This window comes from Macaca nemestrina, chromosome 15 (genome assembly GCF_043159975.1).
Source record: "Macaca nemestrina isolate mMacNem1 chromosome 15, mMacNem.hap1, whole genome shotgun sequence".
Classification (NCBI taxonomy): Eukaryota; Metazoa; Chordata; class Mammalia; order Primates; family Cercopithecidae; genus Macaca; species Macaca nemestrina.
Genome location: NC_092139.1, coordinates 106,857,424 through 106,880,560, shown reverse-complemented (window position 1 = coordinate 106,880,560; position 23,137 = coordinate 106,857,424). Strand labels below are relative to the sequence as shown.

Below are 23,137 nucleotides of genomic sequence, written 5' to 3'. Positions count from 1 at the left end.
GGAAGACATAAGGGTGCCTCAAAGCCCGGAGGCTGGGCGATGCAGGAGCCTGCGTGTCCCGAGGGGGGTGCTGGGCCCAGTGTGAGTACGTGTGACTGTGACTGAGACAGTGTGACTGCTGAAGGCAGGGACATAGCAGCTCCCCGACTGGGGGCGGAAGGCGTTAACTGTGTGAAGGCTGGTTGTGGGTGGGTGGGCTCTGGGCCTCGAACCCGGGGGCTGAGGGAGATAGTAAACAGCAGGGTGACTGACGGGAGGATCATGTTGGTAGCCCTGCGAAGATGCTGCAGGGCTGTGGGGGTTTGTGTGACTTTGCAGTTCAACAAATTCAAATTCAGCCAACGCTGGCAGGGCCTGTTGTGCCAGGCAACCAGCTAGGAGGAGGAGACTCGGACCCAGCTTGCAGCTGAAGGGCGCTGGCTGCCGGATTCACCTTGTGGTGCCTTCCCTTGCTGGCACTGAGTCCTTACAATAGTCCCATCCCCAGGTTGAGGCTAGATGGAGGGGCACAGAGGGAAGTGACTTGCCCAAGGTGACCCAAGCTCCCGAGTGCCAGGGCAGGATCTGAATTCAGACTCTCAGGCTGCAGAGCCTCAGTCCCTCCCCGCCATGCCTGTGCCAGGGTGGAAATGTCTGGTCCTGGAGGGGAGCTTGGACTCCTGGCCTTGGCTCTGGAGACATCCCCCTAGACCACGTGGGCTCCTAACCTGTCCATGGTCACTGCTGAGGGGCGGGACGGTGGGTCGCCCCTAGTTCTTCTTTCCCCGGGGCCAGATTCATGGACTGAGGGGTTGCTCGGCTCTCAGAGACCCCCTAAGCGCCCCGCCCTAGCCCCAAGCCCTCCCCCAGCTCCCGCTCCCCCCCTCCTGGCGCTGACTCCGGGCCAGAAGAGGAAAGGCTGTCTCCACCCACCTCTCGCACTCTCCCTTCTCCTTTATAAAGGCCGGAACAGCTGAAAGGGTGGCAACTTCTCCTCCTGCAGCCGGGAGCGGCCCGCCTGCCTCCCCGCGCGCCCGCAGCCTCCCCCGCTGCCTCCCTAGGGCTCCCCTCCGGCCGCCAGCGCCCATTTTTCATTCCCCAGATAGAGATACTTTGCGCGCACACACATACATACACGCGCAAAAAGGAAAAAAAAAAAAAAAAAAAAAAGCCCACCCTCCAGCCTCGCTGCAAAGAGAAAACCGGAGCAGCCGCAGCTTGCAGCTCGCAGCCCGCAGAGGACGCCCAGAGCCGCGAGCGGGCGGGCAGACGGACCGACGGACTCGCGCCGCGTCCACCTGTCGGCCGGGCCTGGCCGAGCGCGCAGCGGGCACGCCGCGCGCGCGGAGCAGCCGTGCCCGCCGCCCGGGCCCCGCGCCAGGGCGCACACGCTCCCGCCCCCCCACCCGGCCCGGGCGGGAGTTTGCACCTCTCCCTGCCCGGGTGCTCGAGCCGCCGTTGCAAAGCCAACTTTGGAAAAAGTTTTTTGGGGGAGACTTGGGCCTTGAGGTGCCCAGTTCTGCGCTTTCCGATTTTTGGGGCCTTTCCAGAAAATGTTGCAAAAAAGCTAAGCCGGCGGGCAGAGGAAGACGCCTTTAGCCGGCGAGTGAAGACGAACCATCGACTGCCGTGTTCCTTTTCCTCTTGGAGGTTGGAGTCCCCTGGGCGCCCCCACACGGCTAGACGCCTCGGCTGGTTCGCGACGCAGCCCCCCGGCCGTGGATGCTCACTCGGGCTCGGGATCCGCCCAGGTAGCGGCCTCGGACCCAGGTCCTGCGCCCAGGTCCTCCCCTGCCCCCAGCGACGGAGCCGGGGCCGGGAGCGGCGGCGCCCGGGGGCCATGCGGGTGAGCCGCGGCTGCAGAGGCCTGAGCGCCTGATCGCCGCGGACCCGAGCCGAGCCCACCCCCCTCCCCAGCCCCCCACCCTGGCCGCGGGGGCGGCGCGCTCGGTCTACGCGTCTGGGGCCCCGCGGGGCCGGGCCCGGAGTCGGCATGAATCGCTGCTGGGCGCTCTTCCTGTCTCTCTGCTGCTACCTGCGTCTGGTCAGCGCCGAGGTGAGTTGCCACGGCGGCTGGGGCTGGTTCTTCATTCATTACCTTCGCCCCCACCTTCTGACCGCCCCCTCCTCTCCCTGCAGTGAACTTTGGACCCCTGCAGCCCGCGACTCTGACGCCGGGCGCTGGGTGACCTCCTTGGGCTGGGAGAGAGGTCCGGGGGTGACAGGCTCTAAGGCAAGGCAACAGCGGTAGCTTTCTTTCCAACCGGCCGGCGAACCTGGCTCCCTAAGCCGTTCCGTGTCGGGGGAGGGTGTGTGTGGCCCTGTCCCCCACCCTTTGGGAACCCGAGAACAAGCCCCTTCCCAGCCAGGGAAGAGGGGGTGGGGTGGCGCCCAGGGTGCAGAAGGCAGCGCGTCCTCCCGAGCCCACTTCGGCGCCAGTCTCGGCTTAGGCTCTGTCCTGCCATCGGCGTGCCCAGGAGGTGCAAGCTTGAGCACCGGTGCCATCCACGCCGACCTTTGGCGGGACTCGGGTCCCGCCCTGGCTCCCGGTCGGGGTCCGGGTGGACGCCCTCCGTCATGCGCAGGGCATGCCCGGCCCCAGAGCACTGTCTGGAAGCAGCTTGTGTCTCGGGCGCGGGGGTTGGGGTGGGAGTAACAGGGCTCAGAGAAAGAGAGATAGAGGGAGAGAGAGAGAGAGAGAGGGACGCAGGTAGGTTTCGGGCTCTCGGGTAGGGGGAGGACTGGGGGCTCTGAAGGAATACAGCCCCCTGGGTGGTGTGTGCCTGAGGCCTTGCCGTACCTGTGCCCGCGCCCTGCGAGAGGAAGCACCTCTCTCCCCCGCATGCAGGGTGCGGAGCGCGCCGCCTGCAAAAGCCTAGCTGCACGGGAGATGGGGTATAAAAACATCTGCGGGAGCGCTGGGGTCGGAGCCGTCCCCATCCCTCTCAGCCTCACGTAGCCGTGAGTTGGCAAGTCTACCCGGAATCCAGGTGGGAAAGGGGGCGGGGCGGGAGGATGCGCGCGGTGGAGAGGAGGAGAGGGCAGCGTGCCTGGGTCCCGTCCCACCTCCGCCCGGCTGCGGCCGGGAGTCCGCACCTCGCCCGCACCTTGCCGGCTCCCGGGGAGGGTCGGCCCCTGCGGCCTCCAGCCAGGCGCAGGAAGGAGGCAGCGGTGGCGAAGGGGTTAAGGCGGAGGGCTCGGAGGCCGCGGCCTGGCCTTGGGCCGCCGCCAGCGCAGGTTGTTTTGACCACGGAGGAGCCGTCGCCGTCTCCTTTTGTTCTCGGGACTCCTCGAGGGCCGCAGGCCGCCCGCCCAGGGGCCCCGCCCTTCCGCGGCCGCCCCCCGCGGTCCGCACCCGGGAGGGAGGACGCGGGGCTCGGCCGGGCCGCCTGCAGGCCCCTCCTGACGCCCCCTCCCCGCCTCTCCCGCAGCCCCCCGGGCCGCGGCCAGCTGTTGGGGAGGGGGTGGCCGGCCGGCCCCAGCTGCCGCCTCGCCTCGCCTCGCCTTGGGACCTGGGGGCTGGGCCCGGTGCCAGGGCGTCCTGGGAACGGCGGCGCCCCGTGGCTGCTCTCCGCAGCCCACCCCGCCCGGGCCCCCGACTCGCTCACTCACCCCACGCATGCACACTCCTGGCCGGAGGCGATGCTGCGCTCCGGCGGGCGGGCGCGCAGAGCGACGGGCACGCACTACCGCGGCCGGGTCGCGCGCCCGCCGCCGCCTCGCCTGTGCACACGCGGGACACACGCGCGCGCACCGCACACAAACGCACGCACGGCCCCTGCACGCGCGGCCTGAGCACACGTGCGCGCACACCCACGCACGTACACAGGCACGCACGGGCCCCCGTGCACCCAGTGCCTGGTGCTCGCCCCCGCGCAACAGGTGGGCTCTCCGTGGGCCCTGGCACCTCACCACCTCTGTAACGGCCCCATTTCCTTCCTGGCGTCCTGTGAGGGAGGGAGAACCTCCCATCAGCTCCACAGCACCCACTTTTTTTTTGCCTTGTCAGGTCAGCCTGACGCCCCTCAAACCTTACCCATCTGTGACTACTTTTTTTCAACCACCTCCGCGTGGTGGAAAATGGTGGTGATGTGACTCTGAGGGGCACTGAGGTGTCCAGACCGATTTCACCTCCCCATAAGCCTTCATTTGAACCTGCAAGACGGGAGGGACCTGGCGTGTGCAGCCGCGGAGGGGGCTCCCACCCCTGGCTGTTGCATTCTGTTGGCTGATCCCAGCGTGCCCCGGAGAGGCTGACAGCTGGATGTTCCCCCAGCCTCCCCTTACCATTTCCAGCTTCGTCCAGCACCTCCTCCTCCTTTCCCACAGCTCCACGGGCTCGTGTATCTGGGGTGGAGGCTGTGGCACAGAAACTGCCTTTCTCCTCACTTTAGTCACAGCATTCTTGAACACATGGCCACAAGCGCGATGTATGTGGCACTTTGCAGTTTATGAAGCACTTTGCTGCTAAGCCTGAGTGAGCCTGAGGCTGGCCCTGGGACAGGGGACCTGCATGGGGATGGGACCACGGTGGGGGGTCAGTCCAGGAAGGAGCTGTAATGGCCAGTACTGGGAGAGTCAGGGCAGGCTTGCTGGTGGAGGTGGCCTTGGAGTTGGCCACGTCCTGGTCGTGCTTGGACTAAGCTTTCAGCAGAGGGCAGGCAGTCCTGAGGCAGGGCTGGGCGGAGGGCCTGCCGAGGCCTCTGAGGTGCCATCTCCACCAGCTGAGCTGGCTTCCAGGAGGGCGAGTCGCACTGTCACGTGACGCATCTGGCCTCAGCACCCATCTTCCGGGAAAGAGTGAAGGGCCCCACAGCCCTTTGCTGTCTAGCTTCCTCTGGGTTTGCTAATGACCCTAGGGAGCAGGGGACCAACTGCTGGAATCCCAGAACCCTGGAGGTGTGCAAGGGCAGGTCAAACAGAATTTGAAGGATCTGGCGCAAGAGCCAGGAAGAGAGAGAGAGAGAGAGAGAGTGTGTGTGTGTGTGTGTCTTGTCTGTCAGAGAGAGAGAGAGACACTGATTGAGCAGGAATGGTGAATGTTTACACGGGCCTCATAAGTACCTCTCCACGTCTTGTCTTCCCCTCCCCGCATTGAGGAGCCTCTTCTGTGACAACTCTTCCTATGTTCTGGTTTATTTCATTGTTTATTACCTGCTTTCTCCACTGGAGTATCAACCCCATTAGAGAGCTTTCCTCCTGGTCCCCACCGTTAGAACAGTGCCCAGAGCCCTGTGGACAATCGGTAACTATTTGTGCAAAGAACAGTGAGTGTTGGGTTGGTATGGAGGACGGGACCTGGCCCCCTAGTTGCTCCATGGCCCCACTGACTCCTCGGTTTGCTCTGCTCCGAGGGCAGCCCTCCTTTTCAGCCCTCCGGTATGCATCAGTCTTTCAAGGCCCCCCATCTTGAGGGAGAAGCCTGTCTGTCTCTCCTCTATCTTGGGACTTGGGCTACCAGGATTAGACAGGACAGAGAAGAAACAGAAAGAAAATCAGACTGCAAAGGTTCTGTGTATTATAAATGGCTGGACTGGTTCCTCTCTTCCTGCTTTAATTTTCCCTGCTTCTGCAAGAGGTGGGGAGGCCAGAGTGCTGGGCCCACGTGAAGGAGCAGAGGCTGAGTGGGAGGGTCCCAGGAGCAATAAGGAAGGGGAATGCTAGGTGGGAAACACTGGTTCTAATGGCTTCTGTGGTTTGCCCGGAGAGGGCTTCTTCAAAGGGGTTGGTTGGCTTTGGCATTCGATCTAAATAAGGCCTGCGACTCTCAGGCAGGCAGGCTCTGGGAGGCCTCATCAGCTTCTTCCTCTGCCAGCCACAGACAACGCCCCTGGTTGCTTGGACCTGTGTGTCCCTCGGTGGGAACGGCAGGCAGTCCGGGGAGCGTGTATCTGTGTGTGTGTGCTGGGCCCACGAGGAGGGTGGGGTTCAAGCCCCTTTGATCTGCCAGCCTAGCTGGGAGCAGATCACTCACCTGGCCTCACGCTCGCTCGTGCCCTTCCTACCTGCTGCAGCTGGCGCTGGGGGCGGGGTCGGAGGAGGCTGTTTACCTTGGCTCCTATGGCTGGCTTTGCCCCAGCTCCCTCCTTGCCACGCCCTCACTCTGCCAGAAACCCCGGGCCTGAGATCTGGGGCAGCGTCTTCAGGGTGCCAGGCCTCCTTTCCCATCTCTGAAGTGAGCTGCCTACCTGGAGGCCTGCAGAACCTGTGCCCAGGAAAACCAGGATCCAGACAGCTCACCTTCCCATACCAAGAAGAGCCTGTGACTCTGAACCCGTGCTCATGCTCGTCATCCTCAGAGCATTGCATCCTGGAGCTGAGCACATGCTGAGTGTCCCCCCACCCTCACCCACCCCCAGCCCCGGAAGGGCCCTGCCAGCCCACACGGCCCCAGGCTCTGCCAGTGTGGAGGTAGGGTACCATTTCCTGTGGCCCAGCACAGGGGATAATGCAAAGTCACGCACTCTTTCATTGGCGGGCAGCTCTCCACCCACTCCTTGTCATCCTCAAAAATGTCCTGTGCTGCTGGCCCTGAGCACGTGTGTTACTTGCTGCTGCCCACAAAGGAGCCATCCGGAAAGAATTAATGATGATGACAGTGACAACTCATTAAGCACCCATTATCTGCTGGCAGCTCTGCTCTGTGCAATTATGCCTCCCAGTAACCCCGGGCGAGGTATTATTAGCCCCATTTAAAAGATGAAGAAGCCGAGGTTTTAGATGGTGACAAGATTCCAAGAATCCAGGTTGCGCTGGCATCTGGAGCCCTTGCTCTTTCCTCTGCTACAGAGTTTCTTAGCCTCTGCCCTCCTGACATTTGGGAAGGCTGTCCTGTGCCCTGAAGGTTGGTGAGCGGCATTCCGGCCTCCACCCACTTAGATGCAGGGCACATCCCAAGTTGTGGCCACCAGCAGTACCTTCATACATTGCCACTGTCCCGTGGGGGCCCAGTCGGCTCTGGTTGAGAGCCTCTGACGTGGGACATGCTGCAGAGTAAAGAGCCAACACCAACCTTATGTGATGCTGAGGGCCAGCGGCCTCAGAGCACAGGAGAGAGAGGCTGAGATGCCCCATGGTGGGCTGGAATGGGTGGGCATTCTGGAGCCTGGGAACGACCCAGCTCTGCCACTTGCTGCTTGTCTGGACCTGTTGCTGCTTGTTTAATTTTTTCTAAGCCTCATTGTTCTCATCTGGAGGATGGGGATACAAGTACTGCCAGCCTCTTAGGATTGGTAGTTTATACGATGTTTTTCTCAGCGTGTGGCTTGTAGCTGGCATTCATAGATGTTAGTTGTGGTATTGTTACCAAATCCGGGGGCTTATGGGAGTTCTGGGCATCTAGTGGCCACATTACCAGAAGCATCTGCAGGGATGGCCTCCCCGCTCAGATTAAAAGGGACTCTAGGAGCTCCTTTGCCTAGGGTTGGGGAAGAATATGCCAGGTGGCTCTTCTGGTAGAGGAGATGGGAGAATCATACTGGACGGAACCTGGAGAAGGGTAGATTCCTTCATGCATTTGACCAGTATTTACTGAGGACCTACTGTGTGCCTCTCCCTCCTCCTCAGACCCTATCCTGGGCTCTTTCGCACTCAGCCTTGGAGGATCTGTTTGTTTCTGTAAAGATGTCATCTCCTATGTGTCATGTGCCTGGGTCTGTTCAGGGGTCCGCCTCCTCTGCTGTGGCTGGCAGCTGCAGCCGGCTCTCCAGTGGGCAGGGAGAGCTTGGCACAAGCACTAAGTGCCATTTGCTACTAGGCCTTTGGGCCCCTCCCCTGGGAGGTGAATTGAATCTTTACCCCACAAACACTTCTTGTTTTCCTTCTGCCAGTGATCCAGGGAGGCCTGGCTGGGCACCCGGCTTTGGCGTTTTCTCTGCCCCTTCTAACACCTCCTGGCTGAATTAGAACTGAATTGAATTAGAACTGAATTGAATCAAGCTCCTCGAGTCACAGATGAGAGCCAGGGCCATAGGGGCAGTGACCAGCCGAGGTCACACGGCAGTTGGTCCATAGGCGTGGGATCCGGCTCTCTGGCCTGCCAGTTCTGGGTTTGACAGAACTCTCAGGGGAAGCGGCTCTCGCTGGTGTTCACTGGAGACCAAGCCCTCTGTTCTGTGGGTTGGATACTTTGTCAACATTTGGAGAGCACCAGAGGCGTGGTCTCTCTTCTGAGGTGGAAGGAATGAACTTGTTTGAGGGCGGGAGGAGGCAGAGCCCGGAGGATATGGGGGCTGAAAGTGAGGGACAGCGGGGCCCATACCCTCCTCTGTCTCGCATGTGCAGCCACTGGCTGCCCGGAAATTGAAGGAAAGACCGTAGTTCTCAGTCAAGCCCTGCAACCTTTTTTTCCTAGAGTTGCCCAGCAGCCCTTAGGCATTGGGCGGGGTTGCCACTCCATGTTCAAACAAAGACATGGAGACTCAGGGGTTTCAGGGAATGATGTAGCTTTAAAAGTGGTCACCCCCACCCCCCCACCCTAAGTCTTCTAGCTCCTGGATCATGTGGGTGGCCAGAGTTGGTCATGGCTGAACCCCTGGAGGTGTTCCTAGACTTCATGATAAGCTGGAGGAAACAGAGTTTTTGGGGAGGGCCCTTTGAGGCTGGCCACAGGGCTGAGACGACCTCTTCTCCTTTCCTTCACTCCCCCTCTGCCATCAGGCAGTGAGAAAGCAGCATCCCTTTTGTGAAGGTAGCCTGCACCGAGCCCCTCCGAGCCCCCCGACCTTTGGCTCCAGGAGTGTGGAGTGAACCAAGAAGGGCCGGAAGTCCTTCCTTCTTAATCCAGGGAAACTGAGGCAGAGAGTGGTTTAACCCAAGGTTCTGTAGTAGTATGCCAAGCCTATTGGCGCCCTCTCCAGAGCTGTCTGTCCAGACCATGCAGCCCGAGTGCCTGTGCCTGCACCTGTGTGTTTGCACGCCTGGAAGTCCGGTCCCAGCCTTTGAACATGCAGCGACATCTTAGCAATTTTCTTTGCTTCTCAGTGGCTGGTGGTCTGGATTGTGATTCTCAGTCTCCTATCTGCCCTCGCCTCTTTCTTGGGATCTCTGGCATCAGCCCCTTGGGTCTCCTGGAACTGTGGGGGACGTGGCTGTGACCTTCCTATGGGGCTGCTCTTGTGTCATTGTGGGACCTGCGGTTTCCCTGGAGGAAGCCCGGCTCCGAATGAGGCCTGTTGAAGTGCTTATCAAGTTTCGAGTGTGTTTGGCAACAGGCCAGAGGGGCTCTAAAAATAGGGTTTGGTTGGGCACAGGGCACGGGTAAGCTTTCAGGTTTCCCGGCCGTATCTGAGGATTCCCTTTTTGCCTCTTTCGAGTGAGAGACTTCATAGATACCACTAGGACCTGGGGCCTCCTGAGACCATCAGACGCTGCATGCATTTATTAAGCACCTCTTGGACCCAGGAGCCTGGGAGTACAGGCTCTGTCATCCCAAAGGCATGGGTTCGAATGCAGCTTTTGCCAATAATTGAGCCTGTCTTCGAGCCTTTGTTTTCCCCTCTGTAAAATGGGGGTTAGATTGGCCATGGGAAATGCTGGCTGTCTTCAGCTGTCTTCAACAGATGTGCCGCGAGACTCAGAGAGAAATCAGATTTAGTGTCTTCCCGGAACTTGTAGTTTGGTGGGGGAGACAGACATAGACAGGCAGGTCCAACTCAAAGCAAGCTGGGCTTCCTGTTGGGGGTTGAGGGTGCAAGGAGTGCGCTTGGTCTCAGAGGCTTCGGCAGGCCCCGATATATTGAAGGAAAGACCCTAGTTCTCAGCCAAACCCTGCAACCATCTTTTACAGGCCCCGAGGCCTTTGTGCTCCTGATCATCAGGCCTGGATCCTGCCTGTCCATCTCCCTGTGACCTCAGAGCTTTCTGCAGGAGAAAGCGAGAAAGCATGTGGTGGGGGAGATAACTGTGCTGGAAAGCCCCCACTCCCAGCTCACTCAGCCTTTTGGTGTCTGCCCGGCAGGGGGACCCCATTCCCGAGGAGCTCTATGAGATGCTGAGTGACCACTCCATCCGCTCCTTCGATGATCTCCAGCGCCTGCTGCACGGAGACCCTGGAGGTAAATGGAATCCTCGCCCCGAGCTCCGGCCCTCCGAGGAGACTCTAAGGGAGCTGGGAGGGGCAGGACAGGAGGCATCCCTCTTCCTTGACGTCTGGGCAACTGGAGGCCCATGGCAGCCCAGAGAGAGCCGGGCCACACCCATCCAGGGCAGGGCCAAGTCAGCAGGCGGGTTGGTACCTGGGACTTGGGGTGTGGCAGGAGAAGCACCCACGTGTGGCTCCGGCTTGGTGCTGAGGGTGGGGTGCCGGGAGGAGGGAGGGCGGGGAGAAGGTGCCCAGGTCATCTGCCGAGTATGTCTCCAGGTGTGGGCCCAGCCAGGGAGGAAGGCACTGGAGGAGTCATCTCCCCGCCCCTCTGGCTAGGGGCCCGGTCTGTGAGGTCCCCTGGGGACACCTGGCCTCGACCAGCAGGCAGCCCTGCCCGTGCCCCAGAGCTCACTCAGCAAATGGGCACGTGCTCGGTGGCACACACGTGGCAGGGCTGGTGGGCTGGATTGACAATGTATTTATAAACGCTGTCTTCAGAGCAAATTCCATTCTATTCTAACCTCTGGCCTGTTCCCTGGAGCCCTGGTCAGCGGCCCCCCTGCACCCCCAGGTCCCCTTCCCTCTGGGGTTCTGTCTCTTTGTCACTTTGTAATCCTTGCCCAGACGCTATCTACGGGGGAACAGCATTTCCTGCCTTTGTTTCCTCTCCCCGTTGGGCCCCTGGCTCCCTCTCAAAAGCATTCCCAGGCCCTTTCAATCCTGCCTGTGCTGGGGGGCGGTGAGGCAGGCAGGAGGGGGACCCAGCTGGGCCCACCTATTGTTCGCCAGGGCCCCCACCCGACGTCTCCCACAACCCCCACCCTATGCCCGACTGGCCGCCCCTGGCCACACACAATGGGGCAACTTCCAAATTTAGCCTTTCTACCATTTATTTCCAAGCCTTTATGCCCCCACCCTCAGACGGCCCCTCCACACCCCTGGTGGGGGTCGGGATCTTGGAGATGAGGCTTTCAATAGCAGGCCTGTTTCAAGGCAACCATGTGGCTATTTTTTCCTAATCAACTTAACCTTTCCACAAAGCGCATCTTTTCCCCATCTCCTCCCCACCAGGGACATTCCAGAGATGGCAGGGAGAAAGGAAAGGAGCCAGAGGGACAGATAGGCTCGTTGACGTAGGGGCTGTCAGGCTGGACGGAAGCGGACTAGTCATCAGACTCCCTGCAGTACCCGGGACGGACAGGCGGCAGGCGCCTTTGTCTTGGATGGGGCCAGTGGGTCGGGGCCAGAACTGGAGCCATGGGGTGCTGTGTGGAGGTGGCAGGAGCGCGTTCCCAATGCCTGTTAGTTTATTTGTGGCTCGTCACCCATGAAATAGACAGAAGGGTCTGTCCACGCTTTAACATCCAGCTCAGAGGCCTCCCTCAGCCCTCACTTCCCAGCAGCCAACCTCTGGCCATGGGCTCTGGAAAGGACCCATGTCTCCAAGGAGTGCTGATGGGACTGAGATGGTGCCCAGCCCGGAAAAGGGAGCTGTCATTTGTTACCAGAAGAATCAACAGACGGCTGGGGGCAGAGGTGGGGCAACAGGTTAGAGACGGGGAGGGAGACAGATGCAGATACGTGTGAGGGGCCCGGAGCTAGAGAGACCAGGCCCTAGAAGGGGGTGTGGCAGGGACTCCCCACCACCAGCAGGCCCAACTCCCACCCCTCTTCTCCTCTTCTCTGTCTTCAGCTCCCACCCCCATCCCTCTCCCTCCCTCCCTTGCTCCCGCCTGCCCAGCACCGCCATTGTCCAGGGCTCCAGAGGGGCTGTGTTCAGGGCATGCGGTCCCCCTGGGGCTTCTGGGAATTTCTCCATTCAGCACTTCCTATGGGAACGCTGGGTGGAGGGGCACTGGAAACTGGCCTTCAGTGCCCCAGGTCCTAGCCCCGCCCTGGAGGCCGAGGAGGGTTCATTTACAGTAGCAAAGGGGAAGGGTTATTTTTAACTCCACTGACATGGGTTCTGGCCAAAAATGTGGCTAAAGAGCTAGGGATGCAATGAGGGTCCTGGGCCTGTGGCTGTCCTGGGGGCTGCTTGGAGGGTCCGTGCTCAGGGCCAGGACCTGTGCATCTATGGGGGCGGGAAGGAGGGACTGTTCTCTGGAGTCGGGGGAGGCAAACCTCCTGCCTGCCCAGAGACCCCGGCGGAGGGAGCCCCTGCCCGAGGTCGGGCCGCCTTGTGTCTGACCGCGCCTTCTCCTGCAGAGGAAGATGGGGCCGAGTTGGACCTGAACATGACCCGCTCCCACTCTGGAGGCGAGCTGGAGAGCCTGGCTCGTGGAAGAAGGAGCTTGGGTAAGACTGAGGCACGCAACAAGGGTCCTTCAAATTAGGATGGGGGCCAGGGAAAGAGAATGGGGGCGGGCAGCCAGTCGGAGGGCTCTGAGGGTCCTCTTACAACTCCCTTTCCCCCCACATTCAGGACTGAGTGAACTGAGAGAGTAAAACCATCCTTAAATGCCTGTGTTGAGTCATCACACCCCTTCGCCCCCACACTATCTGTTTTCTAAATATAGTGCTGCAAAGCTCATTCGTTCCTTATTTCAATCCTGGAGGTAGATATTATTAACCCCATTTCACAGAATTGGAAACTGGGGCCCAGAGAGGGTAAAAAAGTAGGCGAGGTCACACCGCTAGGAAGCAGTAGGGCTGAGATCCCAACCTGCTCCCGTCACTTGAGCCCAGCGTGGTCCCTGATGGGCTATGGGACTCACCTGTAGCGAAGGGCAGCGGCCTAGGCTGGTAGAACTTGAGCAAAGCCTGGGACTGCCTCCTGCTCCCTTGCAGAGACCTAAAGGAGACTGTAGATCATTAGGTCCCAGAGAAACCCTCCCAGGTGAGGCAAATGTCCGCTCAAACCCCTCCTCCTCTTTGACACCTGGAGTCCCCAAAACACTGCAGTTAGAGGCTGGGGGAACCTATGGATAAGAGTCAGGTGGCCTGGTCTGGGCACGCTGCCTTATGCCTGTAATCCCAGCACTCTGGGAGGCCAAGGCGGGCGGATCACGAGTTCAAGAGATCGAGACCATCCTGACCAACATGGTGAAACCCCATCTCTACTAAAAATACAAAAATTAGCTGGGCGTGGTGGCGTGTGCCTGTAGTCCCTGCTACTTGGGAGGCTGAAGCAGGAGAATTGCTTGAACCTGGGAGATGGAGGTTGCAGTGAGCCAAGACTGCGCCACTGCACTCCAGCCTGGCGACAGAGCAAGACTCTGTCTCACAAAAAAAAAAAAAAAAAAGAAAAAGAAAAAAGTCACGTGGCCTGAGTTCCACCCCCCCCAATCTATGAATGTGGGCGGGATATTCAGCTCTCAGAGCCGCCTGTCCTCTGTGTGTGGATAGCGGCCGGTAGCCTCAGTGCTTGCTGTAGGCCAGGCTTACTCACTTTACACCTTAGATCCACATGGGAGGGAGGTGCTGTTCTTATCCCACTTCATAGAGGAGGAAGCTGAGGCTTTGAAAGCAGTGGTGATAAAAGAATCCATGACACCGTAAGACAGTAGTGCATGCGTGGTTTCAAGATAATATGGTACCCGCATAATGACCACAAGCCCATAAATGTGTAAAATCATAAAGAAGAATAAAATAATTACGTGCCAGCAGAGGGAAGCGGACATTTACTAAGCATTTACAACATGCCCCACACTCTGAATTTTCTCACTTGAAACCTACAGTGGTTCTTGGGTATAGATCTCATTGTCCCATTTTGCAGATGGAGAAATGGGGGCTTAGAGCGGCTCAGCCACCTGCCCAAGTCCTGTCGCTAATAACAGTCAGGACTTGAAACCTGAACCCTGGGGTTGAAAGATATGAGAAAGAGCAGTCCCAGGGGCACTGGCTGAGCTCCCCTGCCAGGCAGGGGGACTCTGGGCAGGCCCACGCTCCTGACCCAGGTTCCCTCTCCTCCCAGGTTCCCTGACCGTTGCTGAGCCAGCCATGATCGCCGAGTGCAAGACTCGCACCGAGGTGTTCGAGATCTCCCGGCGCCTCATAGACCGCACCAATGCCAACTTCCTGGTGTGGCCGCCCTGCGTGGAGGTGCAGCGCTGCTCCGGCTGCTGCAACAACCGCAACGTGCAGTGCCGCCCCACCCAGGTGCAGCTGCGGCCCGTCCAGGTGTGTAGGCTCCGCAGGCCCCCGAGGCTGGTCCCTGTGGTGGGTGGAGGCCACCCTTCTGAGGCTCATACCTGACCAGGCTTCCTTGACTGGGCAGAGTGGTATGTTGAAGGACATTCCTGATTTGTCCCTGGGCTCTGTCTACGGGGGCCCACTCTTGGGAAGCTCTTCCTGGGCAGGTGGACTAAGGCCGACCATGAATCCTCTAAGGTGGCCCAGGCCACTGTAGCCAAAAGCCACAGACAGACACCCCAGGCTGGGTGAGGTGTGGAGCCAACTTGAAATAGGGATGTCACCTCCTTTACGAGGACAAAATCGCAGAACGTCCCTTGAAGAGACATATCCGCAAATATTTGCCTGACATTCAGAGTGTTCTGGGCAGCTGCTCAGGTTCCCCCAAAGCTCTCCCTATTCAGGGCTCTCTTGAGAAAGGCTCGGTGGGTGCCCCTGCATCTTTGACACCTGCTTGTCTCTCTTTGACAAGCTGTGTCTTTAATAAGGAGGGTGCAGAGAGGCCCACCAGGTGATAGACACCGCAGAGCTGGGACAGGTTGCCCTACAACAGTGGAATGCTGACCTGGCTTGCTTTGGGGGGGGCGGGGGATACATACACTGGACTCAGGGAAAATTCTAGAGTAGAGGCTATCTCAGGGAGCACCCTGGTCTCACCCTGGTGAGGGCAGAATCAGAGAAGCCGCTGCTTCTGCTTCTTGTGGAAAGATTCCTGCACGCTCCAGGCCAGCCTCGCCCACAGGCTGGGCAGTGCGCACTTCCCTAGCTCAGCACCGGCCCTTGCCTGATGCTCTGCCTGCTTAGCCGCACTTCCTTCTCCTGCCACCAGCCCGTGGCCTCTCCTCCTGCCCACCTTCCCTCCCTGGCTTGGGCCCCGCGCCTGAGACTACAAATGTCACTCCACCCCACTGGCCACTCTCGTGGTATCTCCTGTCCTCAATGCTTCCAGCTCTATGGATGGACACCTGACATCTGAGCTCCCCGTTCCCACCTCCCTCCTAGATGAAGCCTCCCCCCACTTCCTTCCAGACAACCATCTCCCGCCTCTGGCGCAGCCCTGACCTTGGCTGGCGCTCCGGGAATGAGTGTACCGCAGGCCCTAGCTCAGCCCGGAAATGCCTTTCTGGCTCTCCCTCTCTGGGGGCACTGAGGGGGGCCTCAGGTCAGGAGGGCTTGTTTTGATGGAAAAGCTATGAGAAGGGCAGAGGTCAAGGTCCTGCTATTGTTTGGGCCAAAGCATTTGCCCCACAGCCTACTCTCCAGGCTTTCGAGGAAACATTGCTGCAGGGGACACTGGGGTGGGAAGCGCAGGCTGTTCGGGCTTCCCGGGCTCCTGGCTGTGTGGCCTCTACAGAGGCATTTTGTGGCTCTGTCCTCCAGGTGAGAAAGATCGAGATTGTGCGGAAGAAGCCAATCTTTAAGAAGGCCACGGTGACGCTGGAGGACCACCTGGCATGCAAGTGTGAGACAGTGGCGGCTGCACGGCCTGTGACCCGAAGCCCGGGGGGTTCCCAGGAGCAGCGAGGTAACCACCTTTCCGGGTTCAGCCCTCAGCCCCCTTCCCCTGCAGCAGCTGGGAGCAGGGGCCGGTCTTAAAAATGGAGATGGGATCAGGCCCGCCCCCGGTTCAATTCATGGGAGGCTTTCTTTCCATCTTGCTGAGAACAAGCCAGATTCCTCCCTTGCCTGAGAGCCCTACATGAGGATTAGCCCCTGGCTGGCCCTCTGGTCTCTGCCAACCAGTACCCTTCACCTGTGCCAGCCCCGCCGGGCAGGCCTCTTTCAGTAACCAAATGAGTTTCTGCCTCAGGGCTTTAGCACACACTGCTGTGGCTGGAGGACACTTCTCCCAGCTCTCCACAAGCCTAGATCCTTCTCTTCATTAGAGTCTCAGCTCAGAAGTCACCTCCTCCTAGACGTCTGCCCTGACCACCCCATCCAGAGTAGCCCCATTTCCAGTCTTGCTACCACAGCCCCCTGCTTTGTTGGATGTGGGGATGGGATGGTGGAAGGAATCTGGGCCTGGATGAGAGAAAGCTCCATGCCCATCAACTTCAGACACTGGGCAGCTTGTCCTGGGGATGAGAAATAAAGCTAATTTCTCGTACCCTTGAGCAGGGGAACTAGGACCAGTGGGGAGAAGCCACTGGAGAGAGAGAGCTCCATATGCAGAACAGCTAGCTGGTGATCAGTCAGGGGTACGAGACGGCATTGGCAGCATTGTGAGGCAGTGAAACCCCGTCTCTACAAAAAATACAAAAATTAGCCAGGCATAGTGGCACACGCCTGTAGTCCCAGCTACTTAGGAGGCTGAGGTGGGAGGATCGCTTGAGGCTGGGATGTCGAGGCTACAGTGAGCCGTGATGGCACCACTGTACTCCAGCCTGGGCAACAGAGCAAGACCCTGCCTTAAAAAAAAAAAATGATTAATATGATTAGATGAGCGTTAAAAAAAAATCATGTGAGTGATAGTTCTTTTTCAATAACTTTCTATTGTTAGGGACAGGACAATCTTTTCATTCTCATTTCTGATTAACAAGACCGTGAAGACAGAGCCGTTTCTTGACCTCTGGGTCTTATTCCCAGAGCTGAGCTGAGTGGCTGGGATGCCCTGGAAAGGCTGATCATATGACAGCTTCAAACTGACGTGTTATAAATTATTGAGTTAACATGGAGGATGATTTCTCTATTAAGGGAAATATATATATATATATATATATATTTTTTTTTTTTTTTTTTGAGACAGTCTCACCCTGTTGCCCAGGCTGAAGTGCAGTGGTGCAATCTTGGCTCACTGCAACCTCTACCTCCTGGGTTCAAGCAGTTCTCCTGCCTTAGCCTCCGGATTAGCTGGAATTACAGGCACCTGCCACTACACCTGGCTAATTTTTGTATTTTTAGTAGAAACGGGATTTCGCCATGTTGGCCAGGCTGGTCTGGAACTCCTGACCTCAAGTGATCCACCTGCCTCGGCCTCCCAAAGTGCTGGGATTACAGGTGTGAGCCACCATGCCCAGCCTCTTTCTTTTTTAAGAGACAGGATCTCTCTCCATCACCTAGGCTGCAGTGCAATGGCATGATCATAGCTCACTGAAGCCTTGAACTCCTTCCTGGGCTCAAGCGAGCCTCCCTCCTCAGCTTCCCAAGTAGCTGGGATTACAGGCACGTGCCACCACGTCCAGCTAATATTTTAAATTTTTGTAGAGATGGGGTCTTGATTTGTTGCTCAGGCTGGTCTCTAACTCCTGGGTTCAAGTGATCCTCCCACCTCAGCCTCCCAAGGTGCTGGGATTACAGGCATTGAGCTACCACGCCTGGCTTTCTTTATGTTTAGAATGAGTTGCTTCATGTATTTGTTTCACATAATTTTCTAAACCAGTTTCTTGGGAGGCGCATTATACCAGTGAAACGTAGATGACGTAAAGTCCCATCATTTTAGTTCCGGTATTTTGGTTGAGTATGATGGTGTTTCTGTCACCTGTCCATGGGCCTGGCTAAGGCTTGGTGGCTCTTTGTGATACTGTGGTCAGTGTCAGACCTGGGCTCAGATCTGCGTGCTGTCACTCGAGCTGTGACCTTGTGCTTGCCTGGGCTTGGTATAGCCCGGTGTCCTGCTGATGGCCCAGGCTCTGGGGAAGAAAATCCCTGGGCCCTTCAGTGGCCCTCCTGGTGTCTTCTGTCTGAGGGGATCTGAAGCCCATCCAAGTCCCTGAACTGCTAGAAAATCTGCCCATTTGCAGAGATGGGACAGCTGCCTCGTGGGAGCTGGTGTCTGTAAGGTGGGAGGTCAGGTGTCAGATCCCAGCAGGCTGGGAGAGCTCAAAAGGCTCCCAGGAAAAGGCTGGCCTTGAGCTCAGCAGACACAGCTGTCCCTGCCAAGACAGCCACCTGGGAACCCAGGAGGGAGATAAGTGTATAAGAGCTCCCCTTGACTGAGGCTCACAGACATTGTCGTTTGTGCTGAGTGGTTGGAGGTGTACACTCTGGAGGCAGATCCCTGAGTTCAAATCCCAGTCTCTCTGCTTCAGTTTCCTCATCTGTAAAGTGTGGGTAACAGCACCTGCCGGTAACAGCACCTGCCGTGAAGGGAAATGAGCATAGAACAGCACCAGGTGCATGGTAAACACTAGCTGGGGAGTTTCTGGCCATTTCCATGTATTGTCTCCTAACGCTAGGAGGCCAGGGCTGCTGTCTTCTCTGCTTTAAAGATGTGGAAATCGGCAGGGCCCGGTGGCTCACGCCTGTAATCCCAGCACTCTGGGAGGTGAAGGCAGATGGATTACTTGAGGTCAGGAGTTCCAGACCAGCCTGGCCGACATGGTGAAACCCCACCTCTACTAAAAATACAAAAATTAACTGGGTGTCATGGCACAGGCCTGTAATCCCAGCTACTCGGGAGGCTGAGGCAGGAGAATCACTTGAACCTGGGAGGTGGAGGTTGCAGTGAGCTGAGATTGCACCACTGCACTCCAACCTGGGCAACAGAGTGAGACTCTGTCTTAAAAACAAATAAATAAAGATGTGGAAATCAAGGCACAGGGTGTTTAAGTGACTTGCTCCAATGTCCACAATACATGGGAAAGCTCAGATTTGAGCCCTGGTGAGTCAGATCCACAGCCTGAGTTGTGGCCCATCCATCCCACTCTACTGCTTCTCAGAGTGGCAAGGGGCAGGTAGGTGACAGGCACAACTGACCCGAAGGCCCAGCTTCATGGTGGGAGTGTGATTCTGGCCCAGAGCCCAGTGACCTCCCTACCACGTGACCGGATGAGGCTGAGAGGTTGGGGGGAAACCTCAATAGTAGGTCAAGCTAAGGAAAATAAGAAAAAGAAGTGAGTTGTAGCAGCTGCCATGTGCTGACTACTTCATACTCGGAGCTTTTTATTATCTCTCCCAGGTCTGGGGGTTGACTAGGCTCAGTTGGGCGGTTCTGTTGGCCTGTCTACTGGTTGCAGTCACCTGGCAGCCTGGGCTATGGTCATCTGGAGGCTCAACAGGGACAGCTGGGCCTATTTTCCTCTCCCTGTAGTCCAGGGCCTCTGGCTCTGTGGGGAGAGCCAGTCCCTACCTGGCCTCTCCATGTGGCCTCTCCAGCAGGGTAGCCAGACCTGTTATGTGGCGGCCCAGGGCCCCCCAAAGCATGAAGGTGAGAGCTTCCGGGCCTTCTTAAGGCCTCTGCCTGGAACTGGCACAGCACCACTTCTGCCTCTTGTTGGTTAAATAGCTCCAACTCCTGGCGAGATTCAAGGGGCAGGGAAATAAACTCTACTGGTCTGTGGGCAGTGACAAAGAACTTGAAACCATATTTAATCTACCTGGCTCTGTGTCCAGTACTGTGCAAAGAGCTTTGCCAGCGTACTGTCATTTACTCCTCCCACCAGTCCTATGAGGTGGGCAGTCTTATTACCCCCATTCCACAGATGGAGGCGCCGAGGCTCAGAGAGGTTCAGTCATTGTTCCCAAGGCATGTACAGCTGGTGAGCAGTGGAGTTGGGATCCAAACCCAGGACCCTGGCCCAGATTCCCCTCTTGTCCCTTTCCTGAGTCCAGAAGACCTCAGGAGGTCCGCGGCAGGCCTTGGTCAGTCGGGAGAGACCACCCCAGTGGTCCACATGCTCACGAGGTCTTTCTTTTTCTTATGCAGCCAAAACGCCCCAAACTCGGGTGACCATTCGGACGGTGCGAGTCCGCCGGCCCCCCAAGGGCAAGCACCGGAAATTCAAGCACACGCATGACAAGACGGCACTGAAGGAGACCCTCGGAGCCTAGGGGCATCGGCAGGAGAGTGTGGGCAGGTGAGGGCCGGGTAGGGAAACTGAGGCCCAGAACCCTGTGTTTCCTTCTCCGTGGCCTGTGGATGGGGTCAGGGGAAAGGATTTTTCTATACAAAATCCAGCCTCTGAGCCTTGGTCCTCTCTGCTCAGTTATCAGCTGGGGCAGGGTGGGTGGTGGGCTTTGGAGACCCCAGCCCAGCTGTGTCCCAGCACGCCCTAAGAGAATGGGAGGTCTAAATCTCAATCTTCCCAGCCCTTCAATGCCCCAGCCCTGAGCACTGCTGGAAATCAGGGGTAGCTAGTTGTCCCCAGCTCCCTGCCCCTGGCATGGAGGACATATGAATGTGGGATGGACCCTCTAGGTTGTCTCTGACCCCCCTGTCTCTCTGCTTGTCCTGCAGGGTTATTTAATATGGTATTTGCTGTATTGCCCCCATGGGGTCCTTGGAGTGATAATATTGTTTCCCTCGTCCGTCTGTCTCGATGCCTGATTCGGACGGCCAATGGTGCTTTCCCCCACCCCTCCACGTGTCCGTCCACCCTTCCATCAGCGGGTCTCCTCCCAGCGGCCTCCGGCGTCTTGCCCAGCAGCTCAAGAAGAAAAAGAAGGACTGAACTCCATCGCTGTCTTCTTCGCCTGACTCCAAGAACTTGGGATAAGAGTGTGAGAGAGACTGACGGAGTCACTGTTTGGGGGAAACGGGCTCCTTCCCCTGCACCTGGCCTGGGCCACACCCGAGCGCTGTGGACTGGCCGGAGGAGCCCTGCACATGGCCCTGAGGACCTCTCAGCGTAGCCTGCCTGGTCCCTGGACCCCTGGCCAGCTCTGAGGGGAGACACCTCCAGGCAGGCCAGGCTACCTCGGACTCCGTGGCTAAGACCACAGACGGGCGCACAGACTGGAGAACACCCCTCCCACAGTGCCCAAACACCAGTCACCTCGTCTCCCTGGTGCCTCTGTACGCAGTGGCTTCTTTTCGTTTTCGTTTTGAAGACGTGGACTCCTCTAGGTGGGTGTGGCCAGCACACCAAGTGGCTGGGTGCCCTCTCAGGTGGGTTAGAGACGGAGTTTGCGGTTGAGGTGGCTGTAGATGGTGACCTGAGCATCCCCTGCCTCCTGCCATCTGTTCCTCCCTGCACTCCACTCTGATTCACCTCTTCCTCTGGTTCCTTTCATCTCTCTACCTCCACCCTCCGTCTTCCTCTTGTCCTGGCCCTTCAGTCTGCTCCACCAAGGGGCTCTTGAACCCCTTATTAAGGCCCCAGATGATCCCAGTCACTCCTCTCTAGGGCAGAAGACTAGAGGCCAGGGCAGCGAGGGACCTGCTCATCATTTTCCACCCCAGCTAAGACTGCCATGTAAGGTTGTGCAGGGTGTGCACTGCACAAAGACATTGTATGCAGGGAGCACTGTTCACATCATAGATAAAGCTGATTTGTGTATTTATTATGACAATTTCTGGCAGATGTAGGTAAAGAGGAAAAGGATCCTTTTCCTAATTCACACAAAGATTCCTCGTGGACTGGCCGTGCCCCTAATGCAGCCTGTGGCTTGGAGTGGCCAAATAGGAGGGAGACTGTGGTAGGGGCCGGGAGGCAACACTGCTGTCCACATGACCTCCATTTCCCAGAGTCCTCTGCTCCAGCAACTGCCCTTCCAGGTGGGTGTGGGACACCCGGGAGAAGGTCTCCAAGGGAGGGTGCAGCCCTCTTGCCCGCACCCCTCCCTGCTTGCACACTTCCCCATCTTCGATCCTTCTAAGCTCCGTCTCTGGTGGCTCCTCCTAGGAAACCAGCTTGTGGGCTGGGAATGGGGGAGAGAAGGGAAGAGATCCCCAAGACCCCCTAGGGGTGGGGTCTGAGCTCCCACCTCCCTTCCCACCTACTGCACTTTCCCCCTTCCCACCTTCCAAAACCTGCTTCCTTCAGTTTGTAAAGTCGGTGATTATATTTTTGGGGGCTTTCCTTTTATTTTTTAAATGTAAAATTTATTTATATTCCGTATTTAAAGTTGTAAAAAAAAAAATAACCACAAAACAAAACCAAATGAATCTGCCGGAGGTCTGTCTGTTGGCATCATGTGTGACAATTAACCTTTCTGCCTTGGCAGGATGTGCCGACAGCTTGCGGCGTGTTCCTCTCACTCTGGGAGCCTCAGGCGCGATCGCACACACTGGCGCGCGCACGCACACACACACACACATCCATGCTCACACATGCGTGCACATACACGCAGGCCCGTGGCTTCGGGGAGGCCTCAGTCCAGTGGGAGGGAAGAGACACACAGGCCACTCTGTCGGTCTTGGTCCTGACGCAGTCCTGACACGTGGACTTGTGCCTGTCTCTGGCAGTGACGAGAGATGGGTTTCTGCAGCCTGAGGGTTTCCATAGAGGAAGTGGATCCTCCGCATCGTGGGGTGGGCTGGCTGTGGGGAGGGAACAGCCACTGTGGGGAACACTGGAGGAAGTCCCAGAGGGGATGTGGGATTTAGAAGGAAACAGTGGAAAGCCGGGTCTGGGGTCTGGTCTCGGCTTAGCCCTTAGCCAGCTGTGTGGCCTTGGGCAAGTCACAGACTCACTCCGGCCAGAGAGGATGAGGAAAGGTGCGTGGGCTCCAAGCTCCTGCGTTCTGCGCTTTCTCTTGCTTATGAAGACTTGGGTACCAGCTCATAAAAAAGAGGCTAAATGTAGTCTAGGTCCCACCTGCAGCGTGGACTGGGGCTAAGAGGGACCCAGAAACTAAAGATCCGGGTGCTCATAAGGGCAATCTAAAACTAAAACCATTTTGCCCCCCGAAGTAGTGAGCCCCGTGTCACTGGAAGTGTGTAAGCGAAAATGGGAACAATGTGGCTGAGGTTAGACTGAATAACATTTGGGCTCCCAGCAATTGATTGATCAATGGACTGATTCATTCCTTCACTCACTCACTTTCTTGAACCTCTGACATGTGCCTGTTACGGCCAGGAGCTTTTATAGTCATTTGATTTGAATTCATCCTGGGGTTCCTAGCCCAGCCCTTGAGGAAGTAGAGTCCACCCATGGTGGTAGTGGGCCGTGCAGATCCGAGGGATCTGTTTACCTGGCAGCTCCTACCCCTGCCTGCCCAATCCTGACTGGGGCCCTCCCTTCTCCCCTAAATCCCCAGTGTTGTCAGTTTCCAGGGCAC

The 23,137-nt window shown here is 57.9% G+C and overlaps 1 protein-coding gene across 2 annotated transcripts; it reads left to right on the top strand.

Annotated features, from left to right (window-relative positions):
- Positions 1-1,905: 1,905 nt before the first annotated feature.
- LOC105464425 (platelet derived growth factor subunit B) lies at positions 1,906-22,018 on the top strand. Of its 2 annotated transcripts, none has more exons than XM_011712317.2 (7): positions 1,906-2,035; positions 9,938-10,034; positions 12,272-12,361; positions 13,980-14,185; positions 15,578-15,722; positions 19,842-19,992; positions 20,373-22,018. In XM_011712317.2, the coding sequence occupies exons 1-6, from the start codon at positions 1,973-1,975 to the stop codon at positions 19,964-19,966; spliced, it is 726 nt and encodes a 241-aa protein (XP_011710619.1). In that variant the 5' UTR covers positions 1,906-1,972; the 3' UTR covers positions 19,967-19,992; positions 20,373-22,018. The 2 variants fall into 2 exon arrangements, with proteins under 2 accessions (XP_011710619.1, XP_070936714.1); XM_071080613.1 differs by lacking the exon at positions 1,906-2,035 and adding an exon at positions 2,892-2,969.
- Positions 22,019-23,137: the final 1,119 nt, after the last annotated feature.

Bases quoted from the DNA above. Each gene is read 5' to 3' on its own strand.
- LOC105464425 (XM_011712317.2), top strand. From the start codon at position 1,973: ATGAATCGCTGCTGGGCGCTCTTCCTGTCTCTCTGCTGCTACCTGCGT. The intron at 2,036-9,937 runs GTGAGTTGCCAC...TCTGCCCGGCAG, and splicing joins TGCGTCTGGTCAGCGCCGAG to GGGGACCCCATTCCCGAGGA. The intron at 15,723-19,841 runs GTAACCACCTTT...TTTCTTATGCAG, and splicing joins GGGTTCCCAGGAGCAGCGAG to CCAAAACGCCCCAAACTCGG.